Raw genomic sequence first — 14,253 nt, 5'->3', positions numbered from 1 at the left:
AGCACTGGGTGTTGTGCACGAACAATGAATCATGGAACACTTCATCTAGAACTAATGATGTAATGTATGGGGATTAACATAAGAATAAAAAAAAAATTCAAAAGTAAAAAAAAAAAAAAAAAAAAGAAATACAGCAATGAACAAAAGAGGCCAAAAAATACCTGTCTTCATGCAGCTACAATGAGCAAACGGGGAGTGGTAGGAAGTGATGTTGAAGAAGTAGGTCAAGATTACATAAGGCCTTTTAACCATGGTGACAACTGAGGATTTGGTTTCTAGGCGTGATGGGAAGTCACTGGAGGGTTTTGAACTGATGAATGGGACATGATATGATTTACATTTTAAAAGAGCACTCTGGCTGCTGTGTGAAAAAGTCAGTGTGAGGGATCAAGAATGGAAGCAAGAGAAATAGTTGATAAGCTAGTACCCTACTGGGAAATGTTGGTAGCTTGTACTAGGATTGTTGCAGTGTACACTGTAAGAGAGATTAGGCATATATTTTGAAGGTAGGGTTTCTGATAGGTTGGATGTAGGAAGTGAGTGGAAGAAAGGGAACAAGGATGACCCATAGGTATTTGGCCTGAATACTTGGATGAATGGTGGTACCATTTCCTGAGACGGGGCAGACTGGAGGAAGAACATGTGTGGGAAGAAAAAACAAGAGCTCTGTTTTGGACATGTTAAGTTTTAGATGCCAATTAGACATTCAAATGGAAATGTTATATATGTGAATCTTAAACATAAGAAAAATTATGACTGGAAATATCAATTTGAAAATCATCAGTATACAGAAGATATAAAAGCCAGTCAACTGAATGAAATCATCTAGAGTTGTGCTGTTTGATATAGTAGCCACTAGTCACATATGGCTTTTAAATTTTTAATTAATTACAATTAATATTAAGAATTCATTTCCTCTTTTGCACTAGCCACATTGCAAGTGCTCATATGGCCACATATGGCCAGAGGCTATTGTACCAGACAGACTAGGTATACAATACTTCCATCTTCGCAGAAAGTTCTATGAGAAGCACTGATCTAGGGGCACCTGGGTAGCTCAGTTAAGTGTCTGCCTTCAGCTCAGGTTACGATCACAGGGTTCCTGGATCGGGCCCTGTGTCAGGCTCCCTGCTCAGCAAGGAGTCTGCTTCTCTGCCTCTCCCCCTGGCTCATGCTTGCTCCATCATTCATTCATAAATAAATAAATAGATAAATAGATAAATAAATAAATAATCAATCAATCTAGGGACGCCTGGGTGGCTCAGTCGGTTAGGCGTTCTGCCTTTGGCTCAGGTCACGATCCCAAAGTCTTGGGATCGAGTCCCACATCGGGCTCCCTGCTCAGTGGGGAGCCTGCTTCTCCCTCTGCCTGCCACTCCCCCTGCTTGTGCTCTCTCTTCTTACAAATAAGTAAAATCTTAAAAGAAAAAGAAGCACTGATCTAGAGTATAGGATAAGAGGAAAAAGGATAAAATCAGAAAGGAAGGAAGGATAGGATAGAAAGAAAATAGGGAGGGAGAGAAGGAAGGGGGAAGGAAGAAGAGGTCCAAGAATTGATCTCTGGGCACTACAAATTTCAAGGATGGAAAGATGATAAGGAGAGAGTAATGAAGACTGAGAGTGGCCAGTGAGGTGAAAGCAAACCAGAAAAGGAGGGTAATCCTGGAAGCCAAATGAGCAAAGTATTTTGAGAAGGGAATGATCAGCGGTAGGAAACATTGCTGAGAAATCAAGTAACCTGACATCTGAAAACTGATCAATGATTTGGTAAAATGGAGATTTCTGGTAACCTTGAGAAGGTTTCAGTGTCATGATGAAGCCAAAGCCCAAGCAGAGTGACTTGAGCAGAGAATGGGAAGTGAAAAAGTAATGAACATTAATACTATTTTCAAGTTTTTTTACAAGTGGGAACAAAAAAATGGGTCTACATTTAGAGGGATCCATGAAGACAACAGTTTGTTAAAATATGAGAGCTTTTACAACATACCCTACTTGAAAATTAAGCACAGAGAAACTTTTCAGCCCATTACTCAGTTGCAAAGCACACAGTCCCATACATTACCCATACTTCAGAATCTTTCACTAAATGTTCTTTCCAAGTCTTTATCAGATGACTAGCCGCTAATTTCTCTTCCTTCTTCCTTTTTTTATATGAGTTTAGAGAAGGAAATGAGAGATGGAAGCTCGATTTTTCACTGACTTCTAAGTTCAAAACATTAATCTGTATTGGTAACTTTTATCACTTAGAATTTTTAATTCTCTATAAAATCTGTAAAATGGATCTCACACAATCATGTATAGAGTATTAAAAAATGTGACTCTAATACTGTCCCTTTTTATTTCTTTAATCAGAAGTTGAATTTTGGGGGCAGCTGGTTGGCTCAGTCGGTAGAGCGTGCAACTTTTTTTTGTTGTTGTATTTTTTTTATTATGTTATGTTAATCACCATACATTACATCATTAGTTTTTGATGTAGTGTTCCATGATTCACTGTTTGCATACAACACCCAGTGCTCCATGCAGAACATGCCCTCTTTAATACCCATCACCAGGCTAACCCATCCTCCCACCCCCCTCCCCTCTAGAACCCTCAGTTTGTTTTTCAGAGTCCACAGTCTCTCATGGTTAGAGTGTGCGACTCTTGATTTCAGGGACATGAGTTCAAGCCTCACATGGGGCATAAGGCTTATTTTTAAAAAAAAAAGTACAATTTTTTTCATGTAGAAACAGAGACATTCAAGCATGTCTTTCCCTGTAGCAATGTCAAAGCAAATCTTTCTGTAGGTGCTGACCTCAAGAAAATTTCCCAGGTTTTCTGAATTTTAAAAAAATAGTAAAAATACTAAGAGATCACCTTAGAAATTAAATGGGAGGAGCGCCTGGGTGGCTCAGTCGGTTAAGTGTCTGACTCTTGATTTCAGCTCAGGTCATGATCTGAGGGTCATGAAGTGGAGCCCTGCGTCAGGCTCCACATTGAGTGGAGTCTGCTTGTCCCTCTCCCTCCCCCTGCTTGCTACTACCTACTCTCTCTCTCAAATAAATAAAATCTTAAAAAAAAAAAAAAGAAAAAAATGGGAAGAGCTAAACAAAAATCAAATATGTAAAAACATTTGAATTAAAAAGAACCAAACAATATATGTTTTAATTTTTACATCTTCACATTTACAAATTTTTGAGTGAGCCCATAGAGAATTTAAATGTATTTTTACAAAAGAAAATAAACATACCTTCACCTTTCCTAAGTTCATGATAACAGCTGAAAATACTATATTCTGTATTGATAAATCAATAGGACTGGTGTAAAGCAAAAAGGTAGTATAAAAGTTGAGCTTCCTATGTTATATATTCTCTCTGGATATGGTAAACATGTGATAGGTAATGTAATTGAGAATAAAGAAATTGGGTTTGAATACCTATTACTTACCATGCAAACTGTTACCAATTTCAATATTTTCAGACATTATTGAATTATTTGTGCTGTAGCTCAGACCAAGAACCATTTGAAGATCTGAGAGATTTAGTCGTGCTGTTAGTTCACCACTTCTATCCCCAACCTACAACGACAAGCATTTATATTTTAGAGTAGTATTTAAAAATAAAGAATGGTGAAGATTAGCTGAAAATGTTGTGAACCCAGAACTGGAAGAAAATATAGAGAAATGAAAAGAGTTATACTAGAATTAAGACACTGAACGAAAGGGGTTTTTTCAATAATTGTTTTAAAGAAAAGGGAAATTTCTAAAGTATGGCAATAGGAAAGCTAATTACATTGTATCAATTCATTCTCTAAATATTAGTTGCTTTTAATTTCTACAATCATATTTAATAATAATGTAGGTTATTCTGTGACACATTAACTTGGCATCACATGATTAAAATTTCCTTATTTTGTTTCCATTCCATAGTAATAGTTAATATATATTAAGCCAGCACTAAGCATTACACAAGGCACTTTTATATACACTATCTCTAATTCTTATAATGATTTGCAAGGTAGATATTACTCATTTTACAAATGGGAGAAATGAGACTCAGAAAAGGTTTCCAAGCTCAAATAGCCAGAAAGTGGCAAAACTGTAACAGGAACCAATCTTTGATTATAAAAATCATGTTTGCAAAACAAAGTATGTTTTTGTTTCTATACCATGCTACTTTTCCATGTAGAGACAGGAGGCATATTTCAGTAATCTTTCCATTCTGCCATGCCTGGCCTTACCTTCCTGTCTTCCTACATCAAGGCCAATGCAAACAGACCTCTGATCTGTATCTTAAAATACTTTGTGCAGTTCTTAGGCCAAGGGAATAACATAGTTAAATTTATTACTAGGTCACATTGGAGCTATCTAGAGAAATAATAGGGCTTCCCCCCGCCCTGCTAATTTGTGAATCATAATAGCACAGATAGCAGTGTTTTAGTTTCATACCTCTCTTGAAATTTCCAAGTGCTTTTCAGCAAAATGCATTGCTTGATCATGATTCCCTAGAGCGGTGTATGCGTTTCCTAAGCTCCAACATGCTCTTCCTTCACCAATTCTACAAAACAATTCAAAGCTAACATGCAGTTATCTGAAAGAGAGCTGTGTGTGGAATAAAAGCTATCTAGTAGTAATTAAAGGCATAAATAATGCTTTGGATTTATTTGGTCTTTCATATAAAGAACATACTTTCTTAACATAAGAGACTTATTAGACTATCCAGATAATACTGAACTCAGTGTCAGGTATTAAAATGGGAAGCATTCTTTTAAAACATACAATTTATTATGAAATAATAAAATCTCAGGGATAGGTCTTCTAGTTAAACTACTCCATTTTCTTTCCATGATAGCCCAGGTAATCATTCAGTCCATGTCTGAATACCACTGGGGAGAGAGCTCACTAGAAGTAGCATACTTCATTTTGAACAACTACAGAGAAGTTCTTTATAATGAAGTAAAAATCTGTCTTCCTAAAGCAAACATCATGGACTAAATGCATGCACAGATATACTGCTTTTTCATACATTTTTTTTTTTTTAAATAGCCATTAACATTTAAAAATCAGAAGATTTCAAATAAAACTCAGGACTTCCAGCTTCTCTTTAAAAAAGAGTATATGGACATAACATCCGCGGGCCTGCCTAGCAACAATGAGCTGGAGCTGAGGAGCAGCTGTGCCCTTTACATTGGGCCTTATATGTAAGTTGACCATAATTCTCATACTGATCCAGTCAGGAGGACCTTTGTAGGCAACTGAGTTTGTGACCTATTTATGTCTTGGTTCAAGGCTATATGGGCCAGTCTAATCTTCTCAGACATGCTAGCCCTTCAAACAATAATATAGAGAAGAGGTGACTAAAACAGAAGAAATTCCTTGAAAAAGAATTAAAAAGAAAACAAACAAAAACAAGGGAAAAATTCTAGGGATTCAATAATGCATCTATATTTTATTATAATTATAGTAAAAAGGTGTATAACTTACCTATCATTTAGCTCTTGAGCAATTGCTAAGTGCTTCAGATGATAATCAATGGCCTTTTCGTAGTCTTGAAGCAAAGTATATGTGTTTCCAAGACTATAACAAGACTGTGCTTCAACAGCTCTGTCTTTAAGCTGTCGAGCCAATAGTAGTGTCTTTCTAAAAAAAGAAATTAATTCTTACACAATGATCATTTTTATTTTTGGCTATAATAATTGTAAAATCAAACTCTCATTTTTCCTTCTGCCTTTAAAGTAAATCTATTTTAGAGTTTAATATCCCACACTTTCTCCACTACGTTTAGACAAAATGAAAAGATGTCTTGGAATCACAAAAACCAAATCCAAACTCTAAGAATAAATTTGAGAGTCCTATTTATTCTTCAGAGAAAAAGAATATTGACATATGAGATCAAGTACCTCTAAAGATTATATAATATAGAATTTTTAACATTTAAAAAAAAAACTGTCCCAGTCGTAGTAGCAATAACTTAAAGAGAATTTTGTCCACATAACATCTCTTTGCAATCAGACTGTTGTCTTTGCATTTTGTCAAAACTTAAAATACTTAGTTAAAATTCTAATGTATAGGTTATTAGTCACTGATTCATGAAAAATATTAAATACCATATTTAAACATTAACCAAATTCTACCTAATATTCACTGAATCGTCAATGAGAAGCTAGTGTAGCAGCTAAGAGTGTGGACCCTAGAGCCAGACTGGGTTCAAATCCCAACTTTGCCAATTATTAGCTCTGTAATGGGGCAATTCACTCAACCTCTCTCTGTTTCTTCATATGTAAAATGGGGAAAATACCTCATAGGGTTTTGTGAGGATTAAATGAATTAGTATACATGAAGTGCTTAGAATAGCATCTTGTTCACAGTATATGATAATAAATGTTAATACTGTTTTGTTATTATCATCAGCACTTAATCCTACAGATGCTTTAGCTCCAATAACTTAAATGGCTCCTATTATTTCTGCCAAATAGTATAAATATTTCATATGATTTATAATTATATGAAAAATAAGTATATGATAATCCGATAGCTTTAAGCAAACCTGAAATTATGTATTTAATAATGATACCTTCAAAGCTGTTACCTTGGGAAGCTACACACTTATTACACACGTATTGTAATATTGCCTCCTCTCATACATTTTTGGAAGACTTTTGGATTTGCTTTCAGATCCTGGGGTATCTTTCTGGCAAATCATTATTCTTTGAGGGTATAGTTAATTTGTAAATGTTCAGAAGTCCTTCTGGAACCAAATTCAATTGCTAAAGTAGGTTTACCAAACTACTGCTTTCTATCCTGAAGGATATAAATTTAAAATGTTAAGACAGGGGCACCTGGGTGGCTCAGTCGGTTAAGTGTCTGCCTTTATTTAGCTCGGGTCATGATCCTGGGGTCCTGGGATCAAGTCCCGCATCAGGCTCCAGTCCCACATCGGGCTCCCTGTTCTGTGGGGAGCCTGCTTCTCCCTCTGCTTCTCCCTCTGCTTCTCTCTCTCTCTCATGAATAAATAAAATTTAAAAAATCTTTAAACTGTTAAGACAGTCTTCTTGTGTGGTCCTGAAAACAATTCTAAAGGAGAGTTCTCTCTGAGTTCTAGCCTACTTATGGAGAGGGCAGTGGGAGGAAGTTTCATTACTTTATACTCATGCTTTTTAGTCAAATAGCCACCATCCACTTTCTTACAGAACTTTTCAGTATTTAATACAAGTAGATCATTCATTAACTAAGATATCTGTCTTTTGCTTTAAAATATAAGAAATTTTCTATTTAAAATCAAAATATATACTCCTTATATAGTAATATATTTTATTTGGAAGGATATTTCATATTTAACCAACCAACAAATATTAACCATTGGTCAATGTTTAGAGTAGGATGGGATGACATTCTAGTTTTTTAAATGGACCCAAAGCAATTTTACCGTTTTTTTAGATAACAAACTGTCCAAAACTCTCTCACATTGGATTCTTTAACAATAAAATACAAATCAATCACTGTATCTGTGGTTCAAACTGGCTTCTGCCTAAGGTCTGCATGGGCCTTCAATCCCCACTAATTAGAGAAAATTCCAAACTAGAAAGCATAGACCAGGCAATCTCAAACAGTCTACACTTTGCTATTACCTATGTTTCAAGTCTATTGATAGATCAGAAAGACCCTGCCCAGAAGAAGCTGGGTTTGCTAACTCCTCAGGTAAGTGAATGGGGCCTCAGTTTACGGTGAGGATCAAAGATGGGCAGAGGAGAGTGCTCAACACTGCTCAACAAGGGGGTGCGATGGTAGGGAAAAAAATTCAGTGATCACTGGTAAAAACTAGGGCATATTTTTGTTATCAGGCTTTCTTGTGGCTTTTCTTCAAACACATAATTGGGTAATAAATAAATAAACACACACACACACACACACACACACACCACATGCTAAACAGGTTTAAAAGACTTTAAAAGTTTATGGGGCGCCTGGGTGGCTCAGTCGTTAAGCATCTGCCTTCGGCTCGGGTCATGATCCTGGTGTCCTGGGATTGAGCCCCGCATCGGGCTCCCTGCTCAGCAGGAAGCCTGCTTCTCCCTCTCCCACTCCCCCTGCTTGTGTTCCCTCTCTTGCTGTGTCTCTCTCTGTCAAATAAATAAATCTTAAAAAAAAAAAAGACTTTAAAAGTTTAGAATTTCACTTAAAAACAATTAGTTTTAAAGATAAAAACTTACAAAAATATAAAGGAGTCATACCACTACCATTTAACCTAAGGTACAATAATACCAGGTCCTATGCAAAGTAAGTGCTGAATTTATTCTTTTATTCAATCCTCACAACAATACCAAAAGCAAGGAATTGGCATTATCCTTTACAGATGAAGAAACTGAGGCTTAGAAGCACAAGGTCCTACTGCTAGTATGTGCAAAAAGCAGGTTTTAAACCCAAAGCCTATCATTTAATAGGACTGCATAACTACTCATTTTACATTTATCTACAGAAATATTAGACTAACTTGTAGTATTCAGAGGCAGTTTCAAATTCACCAAGAAATATATATGCATTTCCAAGGTTGCTATATGCTCTTCTTTCAGCTGCTTTATCTCCAAATTCTTTTGCAATAAGGAGACGCTGAAACAGAAAATTCTAATTAGACATAGCTATAATAAAACTAAAGAATAATCTAATCACTGTTCAAAACACTGATGGAGAAAATGATCTGGCTCCGAAGCCTTGCACTATACCTGCTCATGAGCTATAACCGCATCCCTGAAGTTGCCAAGTAGGTAATGTGTATTTCCAAGATTTCCAAAGGCACGTCCTTGGGCTGCTCGATCACCCAAAGCAGTCACTAGTGATAGGTTTTCCCTAAATGGTAAGAAAAGTTGTGAAAAAATAAGTCTGAGAAAAAAATGTATTGATTTGACTTACAAATCAAATTCTTTTTATCAAAAAAATTTTAAATAAGCTTAGAGCTGTAATGTGCCACATTTTAAAGCTATGTCTATGAAAGGGATGCCTGGCGGGCTCAGTTGGTTGAGTGTCCCACTCTTGATTTCGGCTCATTTCATGATCTCAGGGTTGTAAGATCAAGCCCAATATCTGGCTCTGTGCTCAGCAGGAAGTCTGCTTGAGATTCTCTCCCTCTCTGTCTGCCCCTCCCCCCGCTCACGTGCACATTCTCTCTCTAAATAAATAAATAAAATCTTAAAAAAAAAAAAAAGATGTATCTATGATGGAGGGTGAGAACTGGGAACACTAACTGAGAACTGGGAATATTAAATAACTGGGAACACTTTACTGAATCATTCAGGCAGGTTTCTGTCCAAAGTCAAAAACGGGGTCAATCTTAGAACCCTTACAGCTAAGAAGTTCTATGAAATTCTACTAGTTAAGAGACTAAATTTACTCCACATAACTTAGGCTAATGATTGATATTTCCTGTTTTTGCCACTAAGTGGCACTGGCTAACAGTTTAAAGGAAAGCTTTCCTGGGAGGGGATTACTCCTAACACTAAAACAGCAGCAATTTGATGGTTTATTTTTACTTGCTAGTCCATAATTCTAAAACCTTTGCCAAACTTAAAAATGTATTACTGGATAAAGAATGTAGAGTAGATCCAAGGCTTAGGTGGGCCACATGACTGCATCAGTGCTACTTACTCATAATAATCCACAGCTGCCTGAAGGGCATTTCTCACTTCTTCTGGAAATTCTCCCATGTCCTGAAGACCAGGGCAGCCAAAACTTTTCCCTTTGGCGTGATACACATTTCCAAGATTGTAAAGTGCTCTTGCTTCTCCCACCTAGATGAAGATATCAGCAGAATTTACATTTTGAAATCAGAAGCCAAGTATTCTAATGCCAATCACATATTCATTTATAATATCCTTGATGGTCAAGAAAAAGAAATGTTTGCATTGGCCATCCACACAGAACCAAACAAATGATTACTTATGAAAGAAGAATGTGTTATTTTCTTTTTCTTTGCTATTTTAAATTTTTAAATTTTTTCTATGAATTTTTTTTGGTATTAACTTTTAGTAAACTACAGAATAATTAAATAGGATTAAAACACAAAGCAATTTCAATGAAAACATTTGGCCTGCCATCTAATGTTCCTTATTACCTTGTCATTAAGCTCTCTAGAAATATCTAGGTGTCGCTGACAACAAACTACAGCTTCATCAAAATTCCCAAGAACTTTTAAGGTGTTTCCCAGATTACCACTAGCTTTGGCTTCCCCCAGCTGGTCTCCAATAGTCCTGGAAGAAAAAAAAAAAAAAAGGAAGTGGTGTTAAAAATAAAGCAGCCAGAGTATAGTTTTCCCCAGAAGACAAATGACATGCTTTAGGTATAAAGGACCCATTAGCCTTGAAACCTACTTTAAATAAAAATTTTAAACTGACATTTCTGTATTTAAATTTAATTAATTTTCATTCATTTAATTAAACTCTAGGGTCGTTCACTACTATTAATTCATTTAATTAAACTGTGATCAGCCTAAAGACTAGTTTTAGAATGCAATGCTACTGAATTAGAACTCACTAAAATGTATTAAGTTCATTTTTTTAATTGAATGAAAATATTTTTTTAAGGGACATTTAGGGAGGAAGGGTATTAAAAAGCTTAAATTACCTTGCAAGAGTTAAATCATGATGATGATATTCTAATGCTTTGGCATAATCATGCAAATAGAAATAAGCATTGCCCAGCTGGCTGTAAATAGCACTAAGTGTTTTTAGGTCTTCAGTTCCAACTTGAACTGCAGCTTCAAAGAAGGACACACCAGCACGGCAGTCTCCTGACTTACACAGACGTTCCCCTTCCAAGGCCAGTTCTAGGCAAGAAGCTTCCATTCTATAAAATTATACAGGACAGACATTTACAACAGTACATGACAACCGCACCACAGTATTTCTAACTTCAGGTAATATCATTTTAATGTTGACTGTGGCTACTCTTGCTCAGAAAAGCTGCCTCTATAATTGAAGTAGATATACATTATTGATAAAACAGTCAACTATTATTTATAGCACACGCTAATTTGCCTAATCGAATATTTCTGAGCCTCAGAGGTCTTTTATAAAGGATAGCTAAGTATCTCTATACAGAGCCCATTTTAAATGGCCCATCCAGAGCAACCCACTTTACCAATGAGAGAAACTAAAGTAGTGTTTCCTAAACTATTCTGCGTTGTGGCAGTCATACAGACTTCCTGAGAGTTTGGGGAGAAAACAGGTACCTGGGGAAGGTGAAGGCCTATAATTAACACCATTCTCTATCCACATATCGAAGTGATCTACTCACCTGTCCATCAACCCTTCCTACTACCATCTATACCTCTTTCTCTGTCTCATACACTCATACAGACACACACTCCTTCCTGTTCTCACCACATGATCATCTATACCTCAGAAAAAAAGAGGAGCAAAATATTTTGATCTATAAGGCACACATCCATAAGAGAACTAAGTGTCAAGAAACTTTATGTTAGAAAGCAATAATTTAAAAGATTTGCAGAAATTCTAATTCTCAAAGTCTGTCACTGGATTTTTAAAAGCCAGAAGAATTAAGTTAGTATAAATCTATGTAGAAGAAAAAGCACTGATACTTCAGGTTCTAATCCTAGACTTGAGTAGGTGCCTTTCACCAAAGTTGCCACTGTGTTTCTTCAACATTTTTATGATTTCTGCTATGTCTATGTATTACCTAATCATTCACTTAAATGTATTTCTATAATTTGGCAAATTTTGAAATCGGCACATGTCCTTAAAAAAAACCTCTAGCTTCATCCAAAGCAGTATCCATGGAACTGTTGAGTTTGATGTGATACTTATGTTTATTTTCTAATGCACATTAAGACAAATATGTAAGTAAAATAAGAAAGCAAAATTACCTTATGTAATATGACTGGTACACATATCACCCTTTAGAAAAGCCTGGTTGAGCTCATCAAGCATTTTAATTTTGTGAGCAACATGAAATTACTCCTTACTAGAATTAGCTTTGAACAACTCTAACAGAGCAGTGATTCTTAATCCTGGCTGCACAACAGCAGAGTTCATGTGGAGTGTTTAAAACTCTCAATGCAGGGCACCTGGGTGGTACGGTTGGTTGAGCGTGCAACTCTTGGTTTCGCCTCAGGCGGTGATCTTAATGTTGTGATCTCAGAGTCATGAGATCAAGCCCCGTGTCAGGCTCTACACTCAGGGTGGAGTCTGCTTATGACTCTCTCCCTCTGCCCTTCTCTATGATAAAGAAATAAATCTTTAAAAATAAATAAATAAAACTCTCAATGCTGGGTCCCACTCTCTGGGTATGAGGTCTGGCTCACAGTATTTTTTAAATACCTCCAGGTAATTCCAACATACAAGCCAGAGTTGAGAATCACTGCTTTACCAGGAAATGTGAATTAAACCACCACTCACCCTAAATTCAAACACGATTATACTTCTGTATTTCTAGTAGCAGGTCAATTAACATTCAGATATTTCCTTTGGCCTATAAAATGTCAAGGTTCCTTAAAGCCATAAATTAAAATGGAATTGCAAAAGTAGAAAATAAATCTGGTAAGCCTAAGAGAAAAGTCTGGACTAAGATTAACAGAGCCAATTGCAAAGGTTCAAAGCTGGCTTTAGTTCGGGATAAACAGATATATGTAGTCATCTCTGATAGGTAATTTTCAAGTTTTATATGCAGGTATCTTTTTTTTTTTTTTACAATTCAAGTAATTTAGCCAAAGGATACTCTCTGTTCATAGTCAGACTAGTGATTTCACCCTCACTTTATGATCTAAGCAAAATAATGCAAGTAAACCTCTATTTAACATTTTGCTTCAACATTAGACCAAGTCAATTAGATACAAAAATGGAAGATCTTAAGTACATGGAAAAATTAATCGGTTAAATCAGAAAACATAAATTGCTATATTTCTTCATGTCATTTCAAATTAATAAAACCAATTTGTTTTTCACAAGTAAAAACTGCCCTTTAGAACTATATTTCTGAAAATTAGAGACTTCATAAAGAAAAAGATTATTTTTGTTTAAGGTTTTATAAGATTACCAGTATATTCTGTGTGTGAAGAGAAACAAGGTAGCAAAAGACTACCATGTAAAAATGTGATTTTATTAAAGTGTTCTTCTGCTAGATGAGCTACCAAAACGAGGTGTCTTTATTTGTCTGAATACCAAAACCACTGAACTTACAAGAATTACCATAGGAAAGAAATTGGAAAATGTATTTTTACACATAAAATATATTATTTTCTATTAAAATTTTTTATTTTTTGAAAGATTTTATTTATTTATTTAACTTATTTAAGTGAGCGAGAGAGAGCATGTGTGCATGAATACAAGTAGAGGGAGGCAGAGGGAGAAGCAGATTCTCCAGTGAGCAGGGAGCCCTATGCAGGGCTCGATCCCAGGACCCTGGGATCATGATCTGAGCCGAAGGCAGAAGCTTAACCAACTGAGCTACCCAGGTACCCCTCTATTAAAAAAAATTTTTTTTTAAAGATTTTATTTATTTGAGAGAGAATGAGAGAGAGAGAGCACAAGAGGGGGAGAGCGGGAGAAGGAGAAGCAGACTCCCCACTGAGCAGGGAGCCCGATGCGGGACTCGATCCCGGGACTCCAGGATCATGACCTGAGCCGAAGGCAGTTGCTTAACCAACTGAGCCACCCAGGCGCCCCTATTAAAAATTTTTAATTTAAGCATTATTCTAATTATGTAAATTATATACTGAGCAATTTCACTGCTAGGAATTGATATTAAATCTATAGGTACACAAATTCAAAAAAATATATGTGAAAGGATGTTCACAGCAGCAAAAAACCCCACACAATTTAAATGTCCATCAATAGAGTTTTAAAGAAAATGCATGGTACAATGGAATACTAATGATCGTATTCACTGAGTATTTACTGAGAGAGAGGTAGAGAAATAGTTACACACAACAGCACCATCTGTTCAGGATGGGTAGCTGGCTGGCCAGGAAATCAGAGATAAGGTAGAACTGGCTATTCAGATATAAGACATGTAAAAAATTGGAAATTTACAACATGTTTGCTATATCCATATAAACCAGAAAAATGTCTTCTTCAAATAAATATCTTCACCACAAATATTTGACTTTCTGGATTTAAGCTTACACATTATTCTGGAACCATCAAACCAAATGATGTTGTATATAATATTAATTTAGCTATAGACTAAATAGTGTCATAAGAGCTACAAATTTTTAAAAAGGCATTTTATTTTATTTTAAAGATTTTATTTGACAGAGAGAGCGTGCATG

General features: G+C 35.8%; 1 protein-coding gene and 1 long non-coding RNA gene across 5 annotated transcripts in view; both read right to left on the bottom strand.

Moving 5' to 3' along the window:
* The window catches only part of LOC145720853 (uncharacterized), a 2,502-nt gene extending 1,843 nt beyond the window's left edge, over positions 1 to 659 (bottom strand). Inside the window, exon 1 of the long non-coding RNA XR_014144071.1 lies at positions 143 to 659. This is a non-coding gene — a long non-coding RNA (uncharacterized LOC145720853). The remainder of the gene's footprint in view (positions 1 to 142) is intronic.
* The window catches only part of GPSM2 (G protein signaling modulator 2), a 46,127-nt gene that overhangs the window by 16,330 nt on the left and 15,544 nt on the right, over positions 1 to 14,253 (bottom strand). For all 4 annotated transcript variants that reach the window (XM_081815575.1, XM_081815574.1, XM_081815576.1 and 1 more), the window contains 8 exons: positions 10,590 to 10,811; positions 10,081 to 10,216; positions 9,615 to 9,757; positions 8,696 to 8,819; positions 8,467 to 8,582; positions 5,460 to 5,615; positions 4,425 to 4,533; positions 3,425 to 3,554 (listed from right to left, as the gene is read on the bottom strand). In XM_081815575.1, coding sequence (XP_081671701.1) covers positions 3,425 to 3,554; positions 4,425 to 4,533; positions 5,460 to 5,615; positions 8,467 to 8,582; positions 8,696 to 8,819; positions 9,615 to 9,757; positions 10,081 to 10,216; positions 10,590 to 10,811 — 1,136 coding nt within the window. The remainder of the gene's footprint in view (positions 1 to 3,424; positions 3,555 to 4,424; positions 4,534 to 5,459; positions 5,616 to 8,466; positions 8,583 to 8,695; positions 8,820 to 9,614; positions 9,758 to 10,080; positions 10,217 to 10,589; positions 10,812 to 14,253) is intronic.

This window comes from Leptonychotes weddellii, chromosome 4 (assembly GCF_054177405.1).
Source record: "Leptonychotes weddellii isolate Sample4059 chromosome 4, ASM5417740v2, whole genome shotgun sequence".
In the NCBI taxonomy this organism is placed as follows: Eukaryota; Metazoa; Chordata; class Mammalia; order Carnivora; family Phocidae; genus Leptonychotes; species Leptonychotes weddellii.
This window is presented reverse-complemented; position numbering and strand designations above follow the sequence as displayed.